The 25,332-nt window shown below is 43.7% G+C and overlaps 1 protein-coding gene across 2 annotated transcripts in view; it reads right to left on the bottom strand.

Moving 5' to 3' along the window:
• Window positions 1-25,332, bottom strand: part of SLC6A2 (solute carrier family 6 member 2) — a 338,811-nt gene that overhangs the window by 137,383 nt on the left and 176,096 nt on the right. For both annotated transcript variants that reach the window (XM_088471851.1, XM_088471850.1), the window contains one exon: window positions 14,806-14,937. In XM_088471851.1, coding sequence (XP_088327977.1) covers window positions 14,806-14,937 — 132 coding nt within the window. The remainder of the gene's footprint in view (window positions 1-14,805; window positions 14,938-25,332) is intronic.

Here is a 25,332-nt window from a genome sequence, read left to right as displayed (position 1 = left end):
GGCGTGCCGTGAGGCCAGCCCCTGTGACTCGCGGCACGCCCCTCTGAATGTAACCACGCCCCCCCTCACACGCAAGTACAGGGTGGACTGTCAGGGCTGAAATACAGTCCCAGTCTGTCCCTGCCGCAAACCAGTATCCATCATACAGTAAGTATTCACAGAAGACACTGACAAAGGTCCTCAGTTCCTCACAGAAGCTTCCCAAATGGCCCTATCACCAAGTGAGACCATCTCCCTAGTCACCAACCAGCTTTTCCAGCATTGGTCACACAGACAAATGCCCCAGCCAGGGTTTTATACCTTAGTTTCCCCCCACAGACTGACAGATGCTCTGGTTAATCAGTCACATGCTGTCAGCTGCATGGGAGAAATGCACCAATTATGCATGTAAGCACACATTTCCTATCCTCCAAATATGTGACTTCCCTGGGTTTGTCAGCTAAACACTCCTGGTTCCTCTGTAGCACACTGCTCCTATTGCTACAGCAGTTATACATGGAAAAAAAGCTTACACTGTAGTGAAAGAGTAATAATGTCACTTCATAGTCTGGCCTACCACAACTATAGAACATTGAATTATTAATTTAATATTTCCAATTTACCTCTATAATAGTGTTAGGATGTATTTCAGTTGCATTCAGTGCTGCACCACAGCCTTAAACACTTTCCTGCATGGAATGAGATAGATTTTCTTCCGTTTCTGTATGATGACATCATCAGCCAATGTGCAACATCATTCCCTACCATCCAAGTGGGCATAGAGGGGGAATATATTCTTGTGGCGAGCGAAGTGAGCCACCATGCCCGCAGCGTGGCAAGCGCAGCGAGCCCGCAAGAGTCCGAATTTCTTATTTTCCTGGAAAGTGTGGGCAGAAACCTCCACTTCTGCCCTCACTGACGTCACTTTCAGGTACAGCTACTGAAGGGGTTTTATACTCTTCCTTTGCTGCATGTAGCTGGCGTCCTCCTCCCAGCAGTTTCTGTAGCTCCAGGCTGTGGGCGCCACTATCTTGGAATGACGTCACACGGACATCCAACCAATCAATGAACAGTATGCTAACGGTCACGTGATCGGATGGACCAATCACCAGCCAAGGCACCCTATTTTAAGTTAGGACGTAAAAGATTGCCAGTACAAAAACTCTTCCAGAGGGTAGTATCTTGACTCAAGGTTCCTGTTCTGCATTCCAGTTCCTGTGTACCTGTGTTCCTCCATTGGACATCCTGGAAACCTGTTCCAGTGTTCTAACGATACTGGATCAGAACCTCTATATACCCCTGCCTATACCTTCTAATATTCTACCTATAAACCTCTAAGGATGACGCCAATTTGCGTACGCAGTCATACAGTAAATAAAGACTTAAGACCTGGAATCTGTGGTTCCAAAGCACAAGTATTATTCAAGTAAAAGTACAGTCAGTTACACGCTATTGATCCAGACACAATTCGGCGCAAAGGAATTATACAGACCCAAGTACAGTATACATACGCAGCGCTTCCGGACCAGATGTTAGGAATCAGCAAGAAACCCCTCGAATATCAGCATTCAGCACGAAGACTAAAGACCCAGTGTTGGAGCACACATATTTATACCCTCCAGGAATAGACAAAACAATAGAGATGTTTGTTGCTGATGCTATTGGTTCCCAAGGGGGATCCATCTGCTACAGAGCATTTAACAGGCTGATTCAAATAGATACAACCCAGCCTCCGACAACTGAGGGTCCCTAGATTCCCGCCACATGCAACATCCTAACAGTTCATATACATTTTGTTGCTTGAAGTCTCTGCGGTCCATAAGTCCAGAATGCATGATGCGATCTCCCCACCGTTAACACCGGAATACTATGGAAAGAGTACACATCAGTACAAAACCAAACATGGCTTACTTATCATGTATAAAACCTTAGTTACCAAACAATCTTTATTTCATAGCATCTATACTAAATGAACAAACTTAAATCTTATACCTTAAGGCTTATGGAACCTTGTATGTGAATATGTAATGTGTGAGTATGCGGGGTTTGATATAAAGACGCTAGTTAACTTGGTGCGGGTGCGTGCGCATTTAGCTTCTAAACGGTGTTTCCATATAGGATCTTATGCATTCGCTAATATGCGACTAGTTAACAGCGCAATTGTGCGTATTAAGGTGTATATGAGAAACGGTGAAAGATGCAATCACATGATGCTATTAGTAATATCGCCATATGTACTAAAATGTGAGTTTATCTAAAATGGCGCTTGGGCGGCCATTCGCAAAATGGCGTCTTGTGATCTCATTTCCAAGATGGCGTCTTGCGGCCAGTCGCAAGATGGCGTCGCCGCAATTCAATTTTAAACTCATCTTGTCTAAGCCAATTATCCAGCTTTGACAGTTCCTGCAGTGGACATCCTGAAAACCTGCCCCTCTGTTCCTACATTAGATATCCTGAAAACCTGCTCCAGTGTTCATACATTGGACATCCTGAAAATTTGCTCCAGTATTCCTACATTGGACATCCTGAAAACCTGCTCCAGTGTTCCCATTTTGGGCATCCTGAAAACCTGCAACTGCCCTCATGTTCCAGCATATGGGCAATCCCGCAACTCTGCACCTGCCATTGTATTTCCACATAAGGCAATCCCGTACACCTGTATTTGCCCTTGTGTTCCTGCATTTGGGCAATTCCAAAACTCTGCACCTGTCTTTGCGTTCCAGCATTCAGGATATCCAGAAGGACTCTACCTACACATCCACTCCCAGTATAGCCTAAAATCCTGCATCCCATTCCAATGCCAACACCTCAGCTATACTAGCAGAACCTATGCTGATAGGTGTCAGCAGGGCCGTAACTAGGGTAGTGTGACCAGTGCCATGGCACAGGGCACCGCAGGGCAGGGGGCGCTGTTTGGGCCTTTCACTTTTCTGTTTATTGTCATTCTTACTTGTAGCTTCTTCTCCTTTTATCTCCAGCATCTCCTGGCCACCCCTATCTGTTCCCTGGCCCTTCCCCATGAGGCCATGGCCCTTTTTCAGGTGCGCATATTATGTTCCTATTTGAAAAATTGGGGGGAGATCAAATGCTCTTTCTGGCACAGAGCACCAAAAACAAAAATCTAGTTATGGCTCTGGGTGTCAGAGGTGTATGTTGGAGGTTAGTCCATACTATGAATAACTTAACCAAGGATTGGTTTATTAACCAGATGGAACAGCAGGATGTAAGACAACACAGGGTTAATACAGTACAACGCAGAAACATGCAATATGAACAGATCCAGCCAGGAGTGGGTTAATGTAGGTAGCGAGCGGTGTCTGGAGTACACTCCTGCAGATACATGCAGTGGTGGCAGTGTAATACACAAACCAGCTAGCGGTGGTGGCACTGTGGTATATAGTGGCACCGCTGAGTCCTTATGGCACAGTCTCTTAAAGAAGACACTCAGGGGCATGTCCTTACAATCTGGAGGCTGAAGAGGGAGACACGCGGTAATGTGGGTGTCACAGCAGCATGGAGGAGACAGGACAGAGAACTCTCCTCAACAGGGCTGCTGACAGCTCTGCTGGGCTCAGGTACAGGGAGGGGGCATTGCCAATCAAGGAGGTGTGGCCAGACCCCAACTCACTGACCAAGAAAAAAAAACAACTTTGCAGATGCACGCGCCCCACAGATGTGAACACATAACACAGGGAGAAAGAGGACTGACTGCTGCTGCAACAGCCTCTCTTCCTAGCCCAGTACACAGCATAACAACAATGTGTATGTTGGGCTGTGGAGAGAGGCTACACTTTATTGGCTGGCACTTTATCACTTTTCACTCTGTCTCCTAACACTGCTTAGTAAATAGACCCCAAAGTCTCCTTAAGCCACAATGCCTCTTTTGCTGTTTCTGTGAGCGCCAGACATGGCAATAAATGGCTGATTTCTGCTAGTGCAGCTGATAGCTACATCCACTAATGCAAACAGGTATCTAGTATAGCAGGGTCGTAGCTAGGGTAGTGCGGCCGGTGTCATCGCACAGGGCATCATAGGTCAGGGGCGCTGTTTGGGCCTGTAAAATTTCTGTTTATTATCATTCTTCCTTGTAGCTTCCTCTTATTTCATCCCCAGCATCTCCTGGCCTCCCCTATCTCTTCCCTGGCCCTTCTCCATGAGGCCATGGTCCTTTTTTGGGTGCATTATGTCCCTCTGAAAAATGAGGGGGGCACCAATGCTCTTTCTGGCACAGGGAACCAAAGAGTCTAGTTACGGCTCTGTAGTATAGGAATGCCTATTGTCCTTATCTGATCCCAAATCGGCATCACAAAGGGCCTGCAACTCCATGTCCTCGCATGCCAACATTTGCATACAATAAAGTTTCAGTTTCACTTTGATAAGGAAATCTGCTCATTTCCTCTACTTCTGCCTCTGACTTTGGACACATACTGTAGCTTTTATATTTTTGTACTTTTATTAAATGTTCCGCTGACAGGTTTGGCATTGCCTCCATGTATCATTGTTGGTCTACTGTAATAGTCCAAGCATTCAAATTTTCTACAATCCTCAGACCGAATAATTGGCGTGCAGGTCTTTAATACCACTTTTCCACCAAAGTTTCCGGGTCTGGCCCAGGATTTGGAACACAGACCAGTTTCCTCCACGGCACTGATCCGGGACAGGTGTAGTGCCGGCACATGGAGATGACATCATATCCTTGTGCTTGAATGCGTCTCTCCCCATGTTGCAAATGTGACCCAGGTCAGACAATCCGGGTTACCTGTTTACACTGCAGCTCAGCCGGGTCCTTCCCATGTAAAACCCTGCAAAGATTTCCCGGTGGAGCCGTTTCTACTGACAAAGGTCCCGGGTTGTTTTGCGACCATGTGCAATAACCCAGGATTTTCAAGTCAGTAGAAAAGGGATATCAGTATGATGTACCAGCAGTGGCCACTTTGCTTTAGCCCATACAGTACAATGATTATTTAAAAGACATACTTTTCCCTCTGGAAATACATTAACATTGTAGTGTACCAGTGGCACCATGTACATTTCTTAAGATGAAGGCTGTATCAAAGTCTAGTTGGTACAGGATTAAATCATACATAGCAGATATAGCAATGACCATACGTACATAGGGCCCCTTGCAGACATGGGCGCTATTCGGATGATCTCGCAAATATTTTTTCTACTGCACATGCATCAGAGTCACACTGTGTATGTGCTGCAATAATCTCCTCACGGCTGTCACAGTGTGGATGTATTCGCAAAGTGATTGGCAGTCAGGGGCCATTTGCAAGCGGTAATGGGGAGTATGGACTTTTTTGGTGTGTGTCTCAGCCTGCAACTACTTGCCATTCTGTGTAACCACTGTATTCTGCAATCTTACTGGTTACTTCACTTTTGGCTTTTAGAAAGTATACATGCTTCATCCTATGAGCGTCATGAAGTAGTGGTTACCACTACTTCATGACGCTCACCTCCATCGGTCCACACACGTCCTTGTGCACTTGTTCCATTAGTGCTCTCGCTCTGGACTTCACGCACCTTTCACATTCTGGTCTTTCCAGGTTGTTCACTTACATCTCTGTCAACATGCCATCTAGAAGTTTCTGTACATTGGCATACCCTAAGTAACACAGTTTCCTATGCCACAGCCCCATGGACTAGTTGGATTCTGGAGTCGCCATCATACAGTTGTTAGTACCGGGTTGTCGTTGCAATTACATTGTCTATTTTATTGTACACAACACACTTTCCCTCTGCGAATGTGACCTAGTATCACTAATTTTCCAGTACGCTGATAGCAATCAGATTGGTTCCTAGATCTGGTACAAACATTACATCTTATATGCCTGTGACAGTTGTTGCACCCTTGATCCTCAAGCAAACAGTAATTGTTCAACGTTTGTGGCATTTAGGACTTTATCTCTGATTCCTCTAAAATTTACAGGCTCACATTAATTTAGTGATTTCAACCAACTGAACCAACCAGCTGAAGTGCCTTGTGGCTCCTGGATCCATGAACAAACAATATTAGCGGTGACTGTCAGCTACATTTAGTGCAGACTCAATCTTTCTGTCCTACTTGCTCTGAATTTTTAGACCTTTAACCTATCTGCTGATAATTGAAACACTTGTAGTCTGGCTTTTTGGATTTTGAGCCCTTTGATAGTAGAGTAGAATTCTCAGCAGTGGTCTCAACAGGTATGTGCTCTTGAAACTGTAGTAGCTCAGCACATACAATCTCCATTGATAGCTTGGCAGTGCATGACTGTAAAGCTACGGGACCCGGCCCTTCCCCTGCACCTAAAATCATACTCTGGTATAAAGTTTTGCAGTATTGCCATTGCAACCTCCTCATCTACTTGGATGCATACTATAGTTAATTACTGAGATATAGACAGCATCCTATCTATATATTCATATTCTTGCACGCACTTAGCTTAGTGACGTAAGAGTATACCTCAGGTTAATTCATCTCAATAAGCCTTTGTCTTCTTAAGATGTCTGTGATGCTACCTACATTTCGTGCCCCATCACTTTCCCATGAATAATGGAATACGTGCTGCTCTACATCTAGACCTAGAGTTCCATTGACCTTATCCACATCATCATGGATGGGTTTGTCACCAGGATCATTATATACTTTCCATACTTTTTCCCACTTTAACTGCATGTACGTGGTAAAATTCCATGAAGGATAGCTCTCTAAACCCGTTAGCTTGGTGAATCCCATACTTGCATTTACATTGTACATTTTCACCCACAGTATGAAATAAGGCCTTTTCTGTACTAGCGCAGATCCTTTTATTCCATGTTATTACAGCTGTGTTCATGGTATCATTATTTTGCACACCTTGATGGTCTAGGTCCATTATCTATTAGCAGAACCTGTCTTGATAGGTGTCAGCAGAGTGTGATGAAGATTACTCCACATGATGAATAGATTAATCAGGGGTTGGTTTATTAACCAGGTAGAACAGCAGGATGTTAGACAACACAGAGTAAATGCAGCACAATACAGGAACATGCAGTATGAACAGAGAGGGTTAATGCAAGTAGCGTGCAGTGTCTGGAGTATGCTCCTGCAGATATATGCAGTGGTGGAAGTGGAATACATGGACTGGTTAGTGGTGGTGGCACCATTGTGTATAGTGGCACTGACACTTCTCTATGGCACAGTCTCTCTCAGAAAACAATCAAACGCATGTCCTTACAGTCCGTAGGATATAGAGGAAACCATGCAGCAATACCATGCATGCGCAGTAGGCGCATTGTGTCAGAGGTCACGCATGCCCAGTAGCGCACTTCCACAGCAGCTACGAGAAGACAGCATAGAGCACTCTCCTCAATAGATGAACTTCTCCTGCACAGCTATATTGCTCCTACTGAACCAAATGCAATCCAGCCAGGGTCGTACCTAGACCTAGGGGGGACCCATAGCAAACTTTTTATTGGCCCCCTAGGTCCTGGCGCCCCCCTCTGCACTCTATTTGCACCGTCCTCACTCCCCTCTCCTCAACTTACCTGCTCCGTGGTCACAATACGCAGGGCAGGCACACATCTCCTCTCCTGGTCGGCTCCATCTCTCCTCACTGACTGATGCCTCTTCCCAATATCAGTCAATGAGGAGAGCCAGAGCCAATCGGGAGGACACGACCATGGAGGGGGGGCGTGACCACGGAGCAGGTAAGTCAAGTAGAGAATGGTGTGGAGGCGCGAATCGAGGCATGGCACCATAGGTGCAGGGAAAGGGCCGGGCCCCTTTGCAGTCACACCCCTTGCACCTACGGTAGTTACGCCACTGAATCCAGCCGTGGTATCCTCTCTACTTCACCCTCTATTGGTCCACATGAAGAACAGCATCATTAGGCCATCCATCTTCTCCAATACACCAATACACTCAGCTAGCCCAAGGGGTCCTGACTCAAGTCCCAACCTTCCTAGTGTCTTGATAAGTACATTTTGTGATTTTTTTTTTGCATTCATTAAATAACGCTTATAAATGCAGTCTCCTATATAAGTTGCACATGGGAGTCAGAAATGCTTGCCATTGAATGTATGGGCAAATACTGGCTCTCCAAAAGTTCTAAGCACGTGAAAAAGTAAATAATTTTTTGGAGAGAAAAATATTTATGTATTCTAAATATGTCAGAGAAACTAGCCCTATATGTCCCTCTAATGTCACTTGATGACTAAGGGCTCTAATTACTACAATCCGCATTTGTAATGCAGATTGTAGTGTGATAATACCGACTGAATTTGCATTGCGAATTCAGGCAATATCACAGGGATTTACTACAAATCCCTTGCAAGGACAGAGCTTGCGATAAAGCTCCGCCCCTGTCACTAAGCCCCGCCCCCCATGATCGCGGACCTTCCCCCCGGTGACCCCCTCTCCCATAATTACACTTACTTGCAATTATCGGGCCTCCGGTGATGTTCTCTGTCACTCCGGTCAGGTGACATCCCAGACTGCACTGGGACCCTCTCTGGTGACGACCGGGCCCCAGTGCACCATGAGAGACCAGCTGACCGAAGGGAGGACATCACCGGAGCCCCGAACTCCGGTCCCTGGACTCAGGTAAGTTTGTTTTTTTTTATTTTATTTTTTACTTTTTGCTTACAGTGAATCAGCGTGTGGTCTGTTTAGACCACACAGCTGATCACTGGTACCAGCTCCAGGCTCTGCTCTGCCCGTTATAGTCCGGTAACTGGGGGAGACCCTGGATAATGCCACCTCCAGGTGGCGTTATTATCACAGGGCTTTCCCCGGTATTTTTTCACATTTTATTTTTAGTAACTTTGGTCAGATCACATTTCCCATTACAATTATGGGAAATGCGATCTGATTACTAATAGGGGCTGGAGTAGAATTTTACGAATTCTACTCCAATTGCCCTTTAGTAACGGTAGGTGATACTAAAATAATGTGAAAAGGGTGTGAAAACACCCTATTTCACATTATTTTAGTAAAAATAATGTTAATAAATAGAGCCCCAAGTCTTGTAAAATGAAAACTATTTTGGGGTAAGGAAGTACAATAAAAGGTGTACAAGTGTGCCCAGCCCATAATGCAAGAAACTATATGACATGCACAGTTTCAGATGGAGAAGTTATATCGAACATGTTTGTTCTTACTGCACATGGCTTGTCTTATATACAGATCAATGCATAAAAATGGGCACATTTGCACAAAAATAGGCACATGACCACACAGACCATAATTTGTGCAGCAGGACCACATATCTGCACCTTACTAAATTTCACACAAATAAAATTAATCTGGTGCTTGACATCCCAAGTGGAGAACAATATCAATTATATTATGACTGCAGCCTTAAATACCAGCGTGGGAATTTATACCATGCCCACAAAAATGAATATATACAGAATAAGTAATTCAGGGCGCTGTCATACTAATATATTTAATCAAAAACAATATATACAATGAAATATGAAATACAATAAAGCACAATATAATAAAATGCACAGCAAATCACAGAACCGCTTCCCAAATAGCATAAATTCTGAAATCAGCAAGGAATGGAATGATAAAATGAAATAAACAATAAGAAAAATTCCTCCCAGCACAGCTTAGTATATTTTGCAATCAACACATCAAGGGCTGAAATAGCAATAAAATTGTAAGTTTGTATCCAGCATTAGGTTTATATTTCTCCTGTTTGGAAGTTATAACATTCTAGGAGAGTGTTATGTATTGTTCATCAAAAAAAGAAAAAATAGTAATAAGAAACACTCAATCCTCATTTATGAGGTGCGCTGTATATGGCTTCAGTCTCCAAATAATTTAGAGTTTGGACATGCAAATATTCATATGTGAGCTGCCTTGATTTGATGCCTCGATGTAAAGTCTCAATATATAGGTTTAATGCTGCCTTCCATCTGACCCTTAATACGGGGAAAATGTACGTTGTTTAGATGGTACGAGCTAGGCATTCTGCCTGCTGTTTTTACAGTCCCTCACATGAGGCTATGCTCAGGGGCATATCTATAATGGGTGCAGGGTGTGCAGGAATACGGGCCCCTGGGTCCAGGGAGGGCCCGCACCGCACACCCTGTACCCATAATATTACTTACCTCTCCGGAGTCCCACGTCGGCGCGCGGGTCCGGCGCTGTAAAGCAACTGGAAAATGGCCGCGGCGGCCATTTTTCCGTCATTTGTCCATGCGCAGTATAGTGAAAATGGCCGCCACCATTTTTCCGGTGACCTGTGCATTCATTACAGACTCTGGGCACACTCTAGTGCCCAGAGTCTATAACTCCGGCGCTGGCCGCCCACAGTTTAGTGTGCTTCCGGCCGCCGGGCGGAGAGGAGGGGGCCCATGTTGGAGACTGCACACAGGCCCCCTCCTCTCTAGAAACGCCCCTGGCTATGCTGGTCCCATAATTATTTTCACCACCGCCGCTATGGGCTTGCGGATCCCATGCTGAAAATCCAGAGGGGTCTACTCAGCAAAGATTTTTTTACAAAAAAAATACATAAACTTTGATTTCCGTATTTTTTATGTAAATCCTCTATTCAGCAATGGGATAATGGAGAAGATATCACAATTATCTTCTCCATTAATTGCCTGCTTGCAGAGTACCGCACTGTAGGGATCAGCCATTGATCTCTAAAGTGATTTAACGCTTTTTGCTATTCAGCAAAGCAAAAAGTGTTAAATCACTCGAAAAATATTTACTTTATATAACTCTATCTCAGAATGGTGTTATATGAAGAAAATACTTAAACTACAGGGACAGAGGAAAATTTTCCCATGAGTCCCTGCAGCATCGTGTAACACCGCCCAGTCTCCGTGCCTGCTTTCCGGTGATCGTGGACAGGTAAGACCAATCAGAGCATGTTAAACCTGCCGAAAGTGATTGACATGTGTATACAGGCTTTATACTAGTCTGTATACATGTATATTTATGTGCTTATATATATATATATATATATAAAAGCACATAAATATACATGTATACAGGCTAGTATATAGCCTGTATACACATGTCAATCAATTTGGACAGGCTGGAGATATACTTACCCCATCGGTGGTCACCGCAAGCAGGGATGGAGACTATTCCCGAGCGCATGACTTAACATGCGCAAAACAACCCGAAAACAATGCCTTCTGTGACATCGCAGGGACATCATGTTACCACAACCATGTTCCCTGTTCAAAATACTGCTGAATAGCAGCAATAAATGATCATAATTGATAAAAACTTGTGTCGATGTTACTCGATAATATTCTGGGCAACATCGTCACTCTTGTTGAATAGACCCCAGAGTGAGGTGTTATCAGCAGTGACCAGTCAGTGATTAAAAATAGATGAACGTCTCTACGCGTTTCTCTGCCTGTAATGCTATCGGCGGCTTCCTCAGGAGACAGTGGTGCTTATGCCCGGCATCAGTTCTCTTATACATAGCAATCGGCTGTATGGAGTTAGGCTTTAATTAGTGTCCGTGCAAAGGTGAAACTTGGTGCACAATAAGCAGCAGCTATGTAATCTCTTGTAGCTTTCTGCAGTCAAAAACTCGACTTGGATATTTCTAAGTCACAAACATCAGAGCCTTTGCCGACTGTGTCATTCAATCATATGTGCATACAACATATTCAATCATATGTGCATACCTATCAATACAAAAATATTTAATTTTCCTTTTAGTCGTAAATACACATTTTTGACTGCACATTTTTAACTCTGCTTGGGACACACAATGGCGTAAACAATAATTACATAAAACTACTGAATTGATCTACTTTACTTTCCACTCTATTGTAAATGTTATTTTCTCTTTTTTTCAGAACCCAATTTTTATTATTTTTAGAATTAATTAGCAAAAAGACAATACAGAAATATACATAGAAAAAAAGAAAGAAAGAGAGGACCCTAATGGCCAAAATAGCAATAATGATTAATACCCATGATCCGTGCTAATCTGTCTTGAATAATTATAGCTAACTATTAGTACAGTCCCTCCATTTAGAGAAAATAGGGACAAAGAGGAAAAAAGTGTATATATATATATATATATATATATATATATATATATATATATTAGGGGTGAGCGGGTTCGGATTTCTGAAATCCGAACCCCCCCGAGCCCCCCCGATCCGAGGCAGATCCGAGTCAGGCTCGACTTTTCCCGCCTGACTCGGATCTGAAATCGAGGCAAAACGTCATCATCCCGCCTTCCAGGTCTCACGGGTTTTGGATCCTATATAAGGTACCCGCGTCGGCGCCATTTTCATACTCGGCTGTGGACAGTGAAGAGGGAGGGTGGGAGTTAGGGCTGGCTGGGCTGTGTAGTGTAGTGTAGTGCAGAGTAGTGTTGTGCTGTGCTGTGCTGCGCTGTGCTGCTGTTGTCCATAAGAGCTGTGTCCACTCCTCCAAAGTCCATAGGGGCTGGCTGTGTTGTGCTGTGCTGCTGTTGTCCATAGGGGCTGTGTCCACTCCTCCAAAGTCCATAGGGGCTGGCTGTGTTGTGCTGTGCTGCTGTTGTCCATAGGGCCTGTGTCCACTCCTCCAAAGTCCATAGGGGCTGGCTGGACTGTGTTGTGCAGTCAGTTGTCCATAGGGGCTGTGTCCACTCCAAAGTCCTGTGCAGTGTCCCAGTCCTAAAGGGGTACTGTAGTGTTGTCCAGGGGGTGCTCTGTCCATCAGGGGTGCTCCCCCCAAGTGCAAAAAAAATAAATATTTTTGCTGTGTTTGTGAATTGTGTGCGCAGTAGCCACACGTGCATCAACAAAGTAGTGCCAAATGTGTGCCTGTGTCCCATAAATAAAGGGCCAGCTGGATTGACTGCTAAAGGGTGCTGTAACCCCAAAAGGGCACTCCAAACAAAATAAAAAATATATTTTTTTGTGTTTGTGAATTGTGTGCGCAGTAGCCGCACGTGCATCAACAAAGTAGTGCCAAGCGTGCGCCTGTGTCATAAGTAAAGGGCCGGCTGGCTTGACCGTTAAATGGGTGCTGTAACCCCCAAAGTACACTCCAAACAAAATTAAAAAATGTTTTCTGTGTTTGTGAATTGTGTGCACTGTGGCTGCACGTGCATCAACAAAGGAGCAGCGCCAAGCGTGCGCCTGTGTCCCATAAGTAAAAGGCCAGCTGGCTTGTCCATTAAAGGGTGCTGTAACCCCCAAAGGGCACTCCAAACAAAATCAAAAAATATTTTCTGTGTTTGTGAATTGTGTGGGCTGTAGCTGCACGTGCATCAACAAAGGAGCAGCGCCATATATAGTCATGAACAGATATCTAATATAGTGAGTAGATCGAACTAATTAAATAATTAATTTTTTATTTATATTTTGTTTCATTTTATTTAATTTATATTACATATAATTTAAAATTACTTCTATATTACACCTAATACAACATAATCTCCTTATAATTGAATGATAATCCAATGCATAATACTACAGAAGCATATTACACGTGCATAGTCAGTCATATCTGCACTAACCTATAATAAATGAAAACATAATCATACAGTACGTGTGTACAAATATAACATGTACATATATACAGTAGATATATAAGATTTCTGAAAAGGTAGAAATAAAAGAGTAGACAGGGGGGGTAACAATTGTTTTATATATATATTGTAAAAAATCATCGTACTGATAAAATGGTAAAGAGGACACTGATTATACTCACGGAAGTCTGAGATATTTTTAGACTCAAGGCTGTCATGGTGTGAGGGATGTAAAATAACAGGAATAACCAGGGATCTAGGGAGAGATAGTTCCCAAAATCCAGTGGCTCGAGATGATTTAAACTCAGAGCCATCTGACTGAGACCACCTCAACCCAGCCCCCGAACCTCAAAAACCATTTAGTGCTATGATATTGTTAAGACCCTGTGGCATAAGTGTCCTTAAACAAAATATTCAATAGGCTTCTCGTTTGCAAAATAAACAAAATCTATCCCCTCCCATCTTCGTAGGACCGATACACTCAATAGCTGTTTTGATAGAGGAAACTGTATGACATGCACAGATGGCTCCTTTAATGAGAAGTTATATTGAACATGTTTGTATTTACTGCTCATGGCTGGTCTTCTATATAGATCATGGTCATGTACACAACAATAGGCACATGACCACACAGAACATAACTTGTGCAGCAGAACCACATATCTGCACCTTACTAAGTTACCCTTTCCAATTGGGGGCCCATTTCTTTTGGTGAAAACTAATTTTTAAAACCAGATATCAAATTAAAAGAAAAAGGATCACTAAATATGTAGTCTATGAATAGATCATTGACAGTCAATTCATTCTAATGTATGGTGATGTTACGGTTGGACTGGAAACATTTACTGTAGTACCACATTCCTCAGGAGAAGTAGGCAACATGTTACCAACAAAATGCAAATGAGGTGAACAGATCACGGAACAGTTTTGAAAAATGTGCTCATCACTACTGCTGAGATCTTATATATTTATTTATGTGTTGATTTTTGCTTTAATATACAGGATGTTTTGTTTCTACATGCGGACAAGTTTATATAATGCGATGTGTATACAGTATATTTATAGTTTAATATAGTGGTTTTCAACTCTGAACCTCAACTGGTTATGTTTTCTGGATATCTGTAATAATGCACAGGTGAGTTAGTCTACTTTGGTGACTCCGTAATTATACCTCCTGTTTCCACAGACAAAAATCCTGAAAACATGGCCTTCTTGACTGACTCGAGGATTGGAGTTGAAAACCCCAGCTTCAATATAATTTTCACACACAAGAGTCAAGCCATTCTCTTGGATCTAATCTCCAACATATTTCAACAGTGCTAATACAGTTGTAACAACAAAATAGACTACTTGCCTTTGAAGCAGGGACATATTTTCCATACTGTGGCAGCGCCTTCTCTGTTATATTGTCCAAGGGCTAATTCCATGTAGAACAGCGGCATTCCGGCAATGATTAGGAATAGTGTATATGGGATTAGAAAAGCACCTGGGAGAAATAAATGACTAATGAGTTTAACAAATACCTTAAGTCAGCTTTACCAAGCCATTTATCAGCAGACATACCAAAACACAAAGCTCTCTAATTAAAGTTTGCTTGTTAGAGATGGCAGCAAACTGTATCTAACTATGAATATTTATGTTATGAATTATAACTATTTGTAAATAAAAAATAGCTGCGTAAGTCTCCAGTAATGCTTTATATCTGTTACAGATTGTAACATTAAAATAACTTGTTACAGTAAAATAATAGACAAATATTTACCAAACTCCTCTATTAAAATAAAACTTATTTTGTTTAATAACATATCTATATATTAGTAGCAGAAGGACGACTTTTATGAGTGACATATTTCTATGATGTTGTCTCAGCAAGGCACATCATATACCAAATTAAAGGTCTTGGTCCATCGATTTGCAGAAAAATATTGGCATTGTAATTGGTTGCTTTGTTTCGGAGTTGTGGTAAAACATCTGCCCACCATTTACATTGCATCACCACTGTGCTCTAGAAAATGTGACAGTTGGTGAACGCTCCCTGTGCACTGGCTGGGTGACTTGGAACATGTGACCTGCTGGGTGTTCTGGATACTCTGACAGGTATTTGCAGCCACATACTGTATATCAGCACGTCTTGCAGGGACCTCAATCACAGACTTCTGTTTTATTTTATTATTCACTTCTCCATGTTTTGTTTACACCAAACATGCCTACAGACTGTCCTCGAGAACGTCGACATGGTGGAACTCTCACAGATCGCCCAGAGCACACAGTTCAAATCTTACAGTCAAGAATATTATCATCACAACCAGTGTATAACAAGATCAACTGATACGCTGCTTGCATTGGACATGACATATTCACCAAAATACTACTCTTTGGGCCAGGTGTACTAAGCTCTGAAAAGTGATAAACTGGACAGCCACTCAGCTTCCAACTGTCATTTTTCAAACACAGCCTGTTACATGTTAGGAGCTGAGGCCCTGATTCAGAGCCGGACGCTCTGACAGAGCGCTCGCTCTGAATCAGGGCCGTCCCTCCGAATTTAAGAGCGGCCTCCTGGCCACTCGCATAGCTGTGGGTGACCACCCACAGCTATAGCGAGCGGCCAAAATGATGGTCGTGATGGTCAAGACCATCGCGACCATCGGGCTTGCGACGAGACCATTGTGGTAGGGTCTCGTCTTCCGCAAGCCCTGGAGTGGTTTTGGCTCTATCAGCCATGCCCCCGGCACGCCCACCAAAGGGGGCGTGCTGTCAATCACCATCAACAGCATGCCCCCTTTGGTGCGAGACCCATAACGACGGCTTGGCCATCGTTATTCGGGTCTCACGCATGCGCCCGATGGAGCCGCCTCCATCATGCGCATGCGCACTTGGCCAACATCGACCCACTTGCGAGCGCTCAGTGCTCGCGAGCGGGTCTGAATCAGGTCCAGAGTGGCTGGTTTATCACTCTTCAGAGTTTAGTACATTTGGGCGTGCAATGTGTGAACTGTTGTGCCCTACACTTCTTGGTAGAGGAGATTAACAGCCATTTTTCAGACTGGTGTAACAATGTGGTTGTTCCACCATATTTATCAGAACTCTTTATAACAAATACCCTCAAATTACAGACTAATTATCTCCATAATATCCTCAGTAACTAATATCCATGCTATCCTCTATAACTAAGGCGGTTACTTCCGGAAATCCCTAGTTATTATTATTGTTATTATTATTAGCAGTAGTAGTATTGTTTATTTTATACTTATACAATGATTATTTATATCTGCATAAAAACAAAATGTTTAAAACATTGTTGTCTCCTGTTGTGGCTAAAGTAGTGAAAAGGGGAAAGAAAACTGTACTATTACTAGGCTTGCCAAATCATACCTTTAATTCAGGATACATGTGAATTTCACAAGTTCTGTGGCTGATTAAAACCAGATGAAATGGTGACTTGAAGTCAACCAGCCACATAATATGTGTAATTCATATGTGTCCCGAATTAAAGGGATGATATGGCAAACCTAACTACTGGTTTCTAGTGAATTCATAGGCTAGATTCTCATGCCTCCATCTTGTGTATGCAGTGGTGGTTTGGTATTAGACTTCACCGGGAGTTTTCCTGGTGGGCCGGACCATTTTGGACCTCTGAACTATTTTTTCTCTAAAATACGTGCCCCGGCCACCAATCTGACTCCTCACAGCTCTTACTGACAGGGGCTGCTTGTGTCTGACGTCTGGGCTGGGGTCGGCACAACAGACCAGTCTCTTTTCTCCACCAACCCTACTGGGCTGCACCACACCGCCATGGAAAAGAGTCCCACTCCAATCGGCTCCTGGGCTCTGACCATAGGGTAAGGCAGTGATCGCTGGCAGACACCTTTTTTGGACACACAAGATGCCAGCAGCAGCCGGTGCAGAGAGGTGGAGACTGAGGGGCTGCTCAGGAGGCAGCTGTTGGTGTGTACAGTGCTGGAGTGGGTGTATATGGCCAAGCTTGCCGTCTACTGGAACAACAGCAACCCCAGGTTAGTGACCCCCTCTCCCCCTCACCCCAGTGCCCCTCTCTCCCCACAGCCCAGTGCCCACCCATTTCACTGACCCTACCCATCACAGTGTCTCTCTATCTCCAGCCCAGTACCCCCCCCATATCCCTGCCAAGCCCAGTGTCCCCCTCAAATATTACTCCCTCTTCCCAAGTTTCCTCCTTCACCCAGTCAAGTGGCTTCCCTCCCAGATCACTGCCTCCCTAACTGGAAACAGTGCAGCAGCAACAAATACTTAATTCACTACCCTAATTCCCACCATATTGGCAGCCAACTCTGAAAGCAGGATGCATGTTAGGGAAATAATTATCAACTTTTTAAAAGTTTTCTAAATACACTTTATACCACAGTACTGGAGTGGCTTCATGAAGGGGGTGCGGGGGCTGCGGGACGCACCCAGGTGTAATTCTCGGAGGGGGTGATACCAAAATGTTGGCTCCTCTGCAGTGACAGGAGCAGAGTGCTGAGGTGCGATATTCTGCTGCAGCACCCGGCTTCTGTCATAGAAGCGGAGCTGGCAGTGCTGACAACCCAGTCTCCAGGGGCAACTCAGCATCTCCGGCGATGCTGGGCTGCTCCCAAAGTGAAGCCATCGGGTTCCCCCACGAGGCCACACCCTTTATTTTAGGACACATACGCTTTTCAGGCACGTGTACACCTGCGGCGCGCAGGGATAGTCAGAGTGCACACCAGGTGTCACCAGACCCAATGACACCCCTGAGAACTGGATTGTTTTATTATAGGATGGCTGGTTTACAAGAGATGTTTTCTTTCCTTATGTATGAAATATTAAGTGTATTATGATGTATTATTATATGTATTATGTTTAATGCACAACACTGCAAAGATCAAGCTTCATGCTGTAATTAGAACTTCGTAATCAAATATATAATAATTCAGATATACTCTTTTAAAGCTGTGTTTACCCACCTTTACCAGCGCTATATTTAAAGGTATGCTGCTGTCAGTATTGTGAGTGAATGCTTACCAAACCATAGTACCTTGCTATAGTGCAGACTATCCCAATCCAAGGCCTATCATGAACAGGGGGAGTGGCTAGCGGGTATGGAATTTCACACGAGGGGTGTAGTAGGTTGTATAGGGGTGTAGTAACCTCCCGGGGGGGTGCCTAACCCTAAGTCCCAGCCGGGAGCCCTAAACCTAACCTTCCCCCCCAGCGGCTGTCCGCACTCGGCGCCCAGCATCACTTCGATCGGAATGCCGGGCGTCGGTCTTCCGGCGCCTGGTTAATGACAGGCAGGACCGGATTAAGGCTTGTGGGGGCCCCAGGGCAACTAAATTGCGGGGGCCCCTTCAAGCCACACGGAGCTTCCCCCCTTCTCCCAAGGCTTCTGCCCTCCCACCCCCAAAGCCTCTGACGTTGACTTACCTGAGAGCCGGCGTGCGGGCGTGACCTGCTCCCGGCAGAGCTGCTCCCTGGTCCTCTCATCGGCGTCGCGTACGTAATGTGTCACGTGGCGCTGGTTAGAAGACTCGGGAGCCGCTCTGCGCTGTATGCAGCGGCACTGACTGTGCCGCTGCATACATTAATAGCGAATCGCGGCAGTGAGCCTCAAAACAGGTGTCACTAGACACCTGTTCTCGGCAGGGTCACACTGACCCTGTGTGGGGGCCCCTCCGTATTTTGGGGTCCAGGGACGCTCGCCCCTGTCGCCCCCCACTTAATCCGGCCCTGATGACAGGCGTCTAGATTTAGACGCCTGTCATTAGTGCCACGCCAGGATTTAGAATGTCTGGAAGCCGGCGGTCGGGATTTAGACTGTCGACTTCCAAACTACATCCCCACACGAGGACGCTACTAGAAGGTTGGGAGGTATGCTGTATGGCATTCATTGGGATGCTGTTAGTATTAGGGCTAATGGTCGGCTACCCTCACCAACATTTGCCTTTGACCAAACCTAAATAGGGCCACTTTCGGAAATCTTTCAAGGGCCACTTTAAATTCCCAATCCGCCCCTATGTGTATGTGACATATACACTTTAATTAAATCAACAAAGGTAACAGCAACAGTATTGAAGACCTGACACTAGGTTTGATGCTATTTTTTTGCTGTGTTGAATAGTGCATTTTGTGATAAACAGCAACAGGTTACCCTATCAATTTGCATAACATGGTTTATGCGCTATGCTATTTTTTCATTAGGTGTCCTCCAAGCTGTAGCTATGAGGGATAAAGGAAGCCGTGACAGGAGCCAGCTCTCTTCTGACAGCAGATTTGCATCAAGCTTTAATGATGCCCGCTACATCTTTAACTCACGGCTGAATCCTGTATTTTTTTCTGAACAACACAATATATCAGTGGTTCTCAAACTCTGGCCTCAGGCCCCCACACGGTTCATATTTTCTAGATCACCCAGCAGGTACACAGGTGTGTTCATTATTCACTGACACATTTTAAAAGATCCACAGGTGGAGCTAATTAACTCAGTTGTGATTTTGTGAGGACACCTGGAAAACATGCACTGTTTGGGGTCCTAAGGACCAAGTTTGAGAACCTGTGCACTATATAATAAAGCTTAAAAACAAAAAATCATAAGACCTGCTGACGGGATGCGGCTAGGATCCCGACAAACGGGATGCCGTCTGCCGGAACTCCGTCATCGGAATCCAATCGCCAGGACAACACCGGGGCCAAAATCCCAACATGACTCAGGTTGCCGACGTCGGGATCCCGACAGACAGCATCCCGATCATAAGGACACCAGGGAAAGGTAAGTATCAGCTGCAGGAGTGGAGGACTTAGGTTTAGGCGCCCCGTGGGGTGTTAGCGTTAGGCTGCCGGAGGGAGGAGGTGACGGTCAGGCTCCAGCCAGGGGGAATTTGGTTCAGGCACCACCGGGGGTGGTCGGGGGGGTGGGTTAGGCACTAAGGTGGGAAGGTTAGGGTTAGGCACTAAGGGGGGGGGAATGTTAAGTTTAGGAATCTACCGGGAGGATTAGGGTACGGGGTAGGGAGGGTTAGTATAAGGATGCAGGAAAGGAGGGTTAGGGTTGGTGGGTAAATAGGGTAGGGGAACATTACTTACAATTCCCCTGTTGGGATTTTAACCATCAGGATGCCGCTGTCAGTGTACTGACAGTCGGCATCCCGTCCATCGGTATTTCATACCGATTCCCTGCTAACATATCTATTCTAAAGTTAAAGTTCAGGAACAGACCATTATATTCCATGTGCTAGGGCACAGGTTCTCAAACTCAGTCCTCAGAATCCCAATCAGTGCATGTTTTCAGGTCTCCCCACAGAATCACAAGTGAAACAATTACTCCATCTGTGGATCTTTTAAAATGTGTCAGTGAGTAAAGAAATTACCTATGCGCCTGCTGGGTGACCTGGAAAACGTGACCTGTGTGGGGTCCTGAGGACTGAGGGCCTGATTCAGACCCGCTCGCGAGCGCTGAGCGCTCGCAAGTGGGTCGATGTTGGGCCAGTACTCATGCGCACGACGAACCCGGCTCCGTCATGCGCATGTGGGAGACCCGGATAGCGATGGGCAAGCCATCGCTATGGGTCTCGCTACAGAGGGGGCGTGCTGTCGATGGTGAGTGACAGGGGCGTGGTTGCCCAGACGGAGAGGCCTGAGTTTGAGAACCACTGTGCTAGGGGTAATGTTGAAGGATCTGGAATTGTGATGTAAGTACTCACAGATGATATATAAATGTATTATTTGCATTAACCACTTCACTGCACAGCAGCTGACATGCTCATATATAAGTGTAGTCTGGTTTCACTGGCAGTTGTATATGCAGATGAACTATAGCTCGATATGCTATGTATGCAAGATGATGTAGGCAGCATCCCGCCGTGCAGGATGCCGGCGGCTGAAATCCCGACAGCATCACGATCCTGGCTCCACAATCCCAACCGCCGGCATCCCAAAGGTAAGTATCGGGTGTTAGGGGGAGGGTTAGGGGTTAGGCATTAGGTGGAGGGTTAGGGTTAGGCACTAGGGAGGGGGAGGTTAGGTTTAGGCATTGGGGGTAGATTATGGATAGGCACTGGGGAGGAAGGGTTAGGGGTAGGGTGGTGTGTACAATTGGATATGTTTGATAACTACAAATTTAGACATTGGGGTCTATATTCTCTGTACTCAGACATATTGATGTACATTAGTGTTATCCATTATATGAAGCTATATATCCCAATAAGTGGGTTTTCTAATATAGCTGTAAACTAAAATCAGTATGCGATTTTAGTTTACATAGCTGTACTTCACCTGCAGAGTAGCATTTACAGCTTCATGTCCATTTGTCATTTGTACACTAATAGATGTTATTCTCTATACTGTATTATCTGTCAATAATATACATACTTATCACTTCTCTGCCCATTTTTATACTGGACTAAGACATCTGGCAACATCGAAAAGACCTGGTTAATGTTCTGTCTACCTACTGTATAAACCATAATAATTCTCAAATAGTGACAAGTCTCTACTACTTAGAGGCATATTTATTAACCTGCAGGATTAATACTAAATTGAGTAAAGAGAGTATTTATTAAACCTCCAACATAGGAGATATTGCCAACATCTCCTGCCTTCTGGTAAGTAACAGAGCACACCAATTTCCAAATACGATGTACAGTGTATGGGGATGTTGCAGTTGTGCTATTTATCAAGCTCCAAAAATGTAAACTTCCAATGAGAATAGGGTGCGGAATGTGAAGAGGGATCCTCCCCGTGCTCTCACAGTGTGCATGCGCAACCTATTAGTAATATTGCCAGGACGGGACTTGGCATTGTAAAGTGTTAAGCTTCGCTGTTACCTCTGCGCATGTCCAAACTGAAGTCAGCGCATGTTCACATTGAATAGTATTTGCATAAGACTATCCAAAAAACAATGGGTTCTTCTTCACAGAGTCAACAGGTTCTCACAAACACTGTCCAGCTGCAGGTGGATATTAAATAGTAGCAAAGAGTTTTTAAACAAAGATTACATGGATAGTTGAATAGTTACTGATGCTTTATTTTCAAATCTTGTTAAACCCTTTAGAGTTGAAGTCACGCAGGGGTATTTGAGTACTGGTAAGCTTGTTCAGCTTTTTGGGGGGGATTGAGTAATGTTTTACTAATTTACCATTTTGAAACATGTAACATATAATAAAAGAAAAAATAAACATAGTGATGCTTGACAGGTACAATACAGCAACTAATCTAAAATGGTGAAAATCTATATAGTTATTATGGGTTTCAAAACCACTAGCACATCAACAATAAATGTATTAACCTCAAATATAATAACCACAACCTTAATCACAATAAATATAGTGATCGTAAATATGAAAGTGTACTTTACTGATTATAATAACTATAAGTGTATTAACTATAGGTGTAATATCTATCACTTTACTAACTAATTATATAGTGACAATAATAGTGACTATGAATAACTTATAATTTACCGTTATTAAACCATATATATTGTGTCTGTAAATATAACTACATATATAATAAATATAAATACAACCTTTATATGCTTAATAATTATAAACAACACAATTACAACCAAAATATATAATTCATCAATACATATATACTTGCAGACATTTAAAAAAAAAATCTATTCCCATGTAAAATGTAATAGCTATCTGATTTTACAATATACATTTTATGCCTATACATAGCATCACTTATTTATATACAAAGAAGGAAAGAGAAGGAAGAGATAGATTTTTTTTTAAAATAACTCAAAAGCTGCACTGGCTCTCCTTATATACAGTCAGGTGCATAAATATTGGGACATTGACAGAATTTTCATATTTTGGCCTCTATTCACCACCATAATGGCTTGGAAATGAAACAAACAAGATGTGCTTTAACTGCAGACTTTCAGATTTAATTTGAGGGTAATTACATCCAAATCAGGTGAACAGTGTAGGAATTCCAACGGTTTCTATATGTGCCTCCCACTTTTTAAGGGGCCAAAAGTAATGGGACTATCAACTCAAAAGCTATTTCATGGACAGGTGTGGGCTATTCCCTCGTTATTTCATTATCAATTAAGCAGGTAAAGGTCTGGAGTTGATTCTAGGTGTGACATTTGCATTTGTAATCAGTTGATGTCAACTCTCAATATGAGATCCAAAGAGCTGTCACTATCAGTGAAGCAAGCCATCATTAGGCTGAAAAATTCAAAACAAACCCATCAAAGAGATAGCAAAAACATTAGGTGTGGCCAAATCAACTGTTTGGAACATTCTTAAAAAGAAAGAACGCACTGGAGAGCTCAGCAACACCAAAAGATCCGAAAGACCACGGAAAACAACTGTGGTGGATGACAGAAGAATTATTTCCCTGATGAAGAAAAACCCCTTCACAACAGTTGGCCAAATCAAGAATACTCTCCAGGAGGTAGGTGTATATGTGTCAAAGTCAACAATCAAGAGAAGACTTCACAAGAGTGAATATAGAGGGTTCACCACAAGATGTAAACCATTGGTGAGCCACAAAAACAGGAAGACCAGATTAGAGTTTGCCAAACAACATCTAAAAAAGCCATTGCAGTTCTGAAACAACATCCTATGGACAGATGAGACAAAGATCAACTTGTACCAGAGTGATGGGAAGATAAGAGTATGGAGAAGGAAAGGAACTGCTCATGATCCAAAATATACCACCTCATCAGTGAAGCATGGTGGTGGAAGTGTCATGGCGTGGGCATGTATGGCTGCCAATGGAACTGGTCCCCTTGTATTTATTGATGATGTGACTGCTGACAAAAGCAGCAGAATGAATTCTGAAGTTTTTCGGGCAATATTATATGCTCATATTCAGTCAAATGCTTCAGAACTCATTGGACGGTGCTTCACAGTGCAGATGGACAATGACCTGAAGCATACTGCTAAAGCAACCAAAGAGTTTTTTAAGGCTAGAAAGTGGAATGTTATGCAATGGCCAAGTCAATACCCTGACCTGAATCCGATTGAGCATGCATTTTACTTGATGAAGACAAAACTGAAGGGAAAATGCCCCAAGAACAAGCAGGAACTGAAGACATTTGCAGTAGAGGCCTGGCAGAGCATCACCAGGGATGAAACCCAGCGTCTGGTGATGTCTATGCATTCCAGACTTCAGGCTGTAATTATCTGCAAAGGATTTGCAACAAAGTATTAAAAAGTGAAAGTTAGATTTAGGATTGTTTAGTTTGTCCCATTACTTTTGGCCACTTAAAAAGTGGGAGGCACATATAGAAACCGTTGTAATTCCTACACCGTTCACCTGAGTTGGATGTAATTACCCTCAAATTAAATCTGAAAGTCTGCAGTTAAAGCACATCTTGTTTGTTTCATTTCCAAGCCATTGTGGTGGTGAATAGAGGCCAAAATATGAAAATTCTGTCAATGTCCCAATATTTATGCACCTGACTGTACACAAGAAAGCCATACACTATTATGTACATCTAATAATTAGTAAATGTTCGCCTACAGATAAACTACTATGAAATCTTCCTTATTGATGAGGCAATCTGGACTCCAGCCATATACTCCAAATCTGATTAAATTTAATTTCTGTCTTACGTTTAATATAAACATGTCTTTCATGCTGAACAGTAAAGCAAATCAAAGACAACCAGGCTTCAACTTCCGGTCCCTCGGAAGGGGCTTCTGAGGGGCCGGAAGTTGAAGCCTGGTTGTCTTTGATTCGCTAATCTATAATGGGTGCAGGGTGTGTGGGGCACACCCTGCACCCATAGGTAATTATACTTACCTCTCCGCTGATTCCCGAAGTGCTGCTCCGCAGCGCCAGACCGGCGCTGTAGAGCAGCAAAAACTCACTGGGAAAATGGCAGCGGCCATTTACCGAGTGACCTGCGCACGCGCAGAAAAGATGT

This window comes from Taudactylus pleione, unplaced genomic scaffold (genome assembly GCF_031769625.1).
Source record: "Taudactylus pleione unplaced genomic scaffold, aTauple2 ptg000117l, whole genome shotgun sequence".
In the NCBI taxonomy this organism is placed as follows: Eukaryota; Metazoa; Chordata; class Amphibia; order Anura; family Myobatrachidae; genus Taudactylus; species Taudactylus pleione.
Note: the sequence above shows the minus strand (reverse complement) of the source record. Positions and strands in the feature narration are given on the sequence as shown.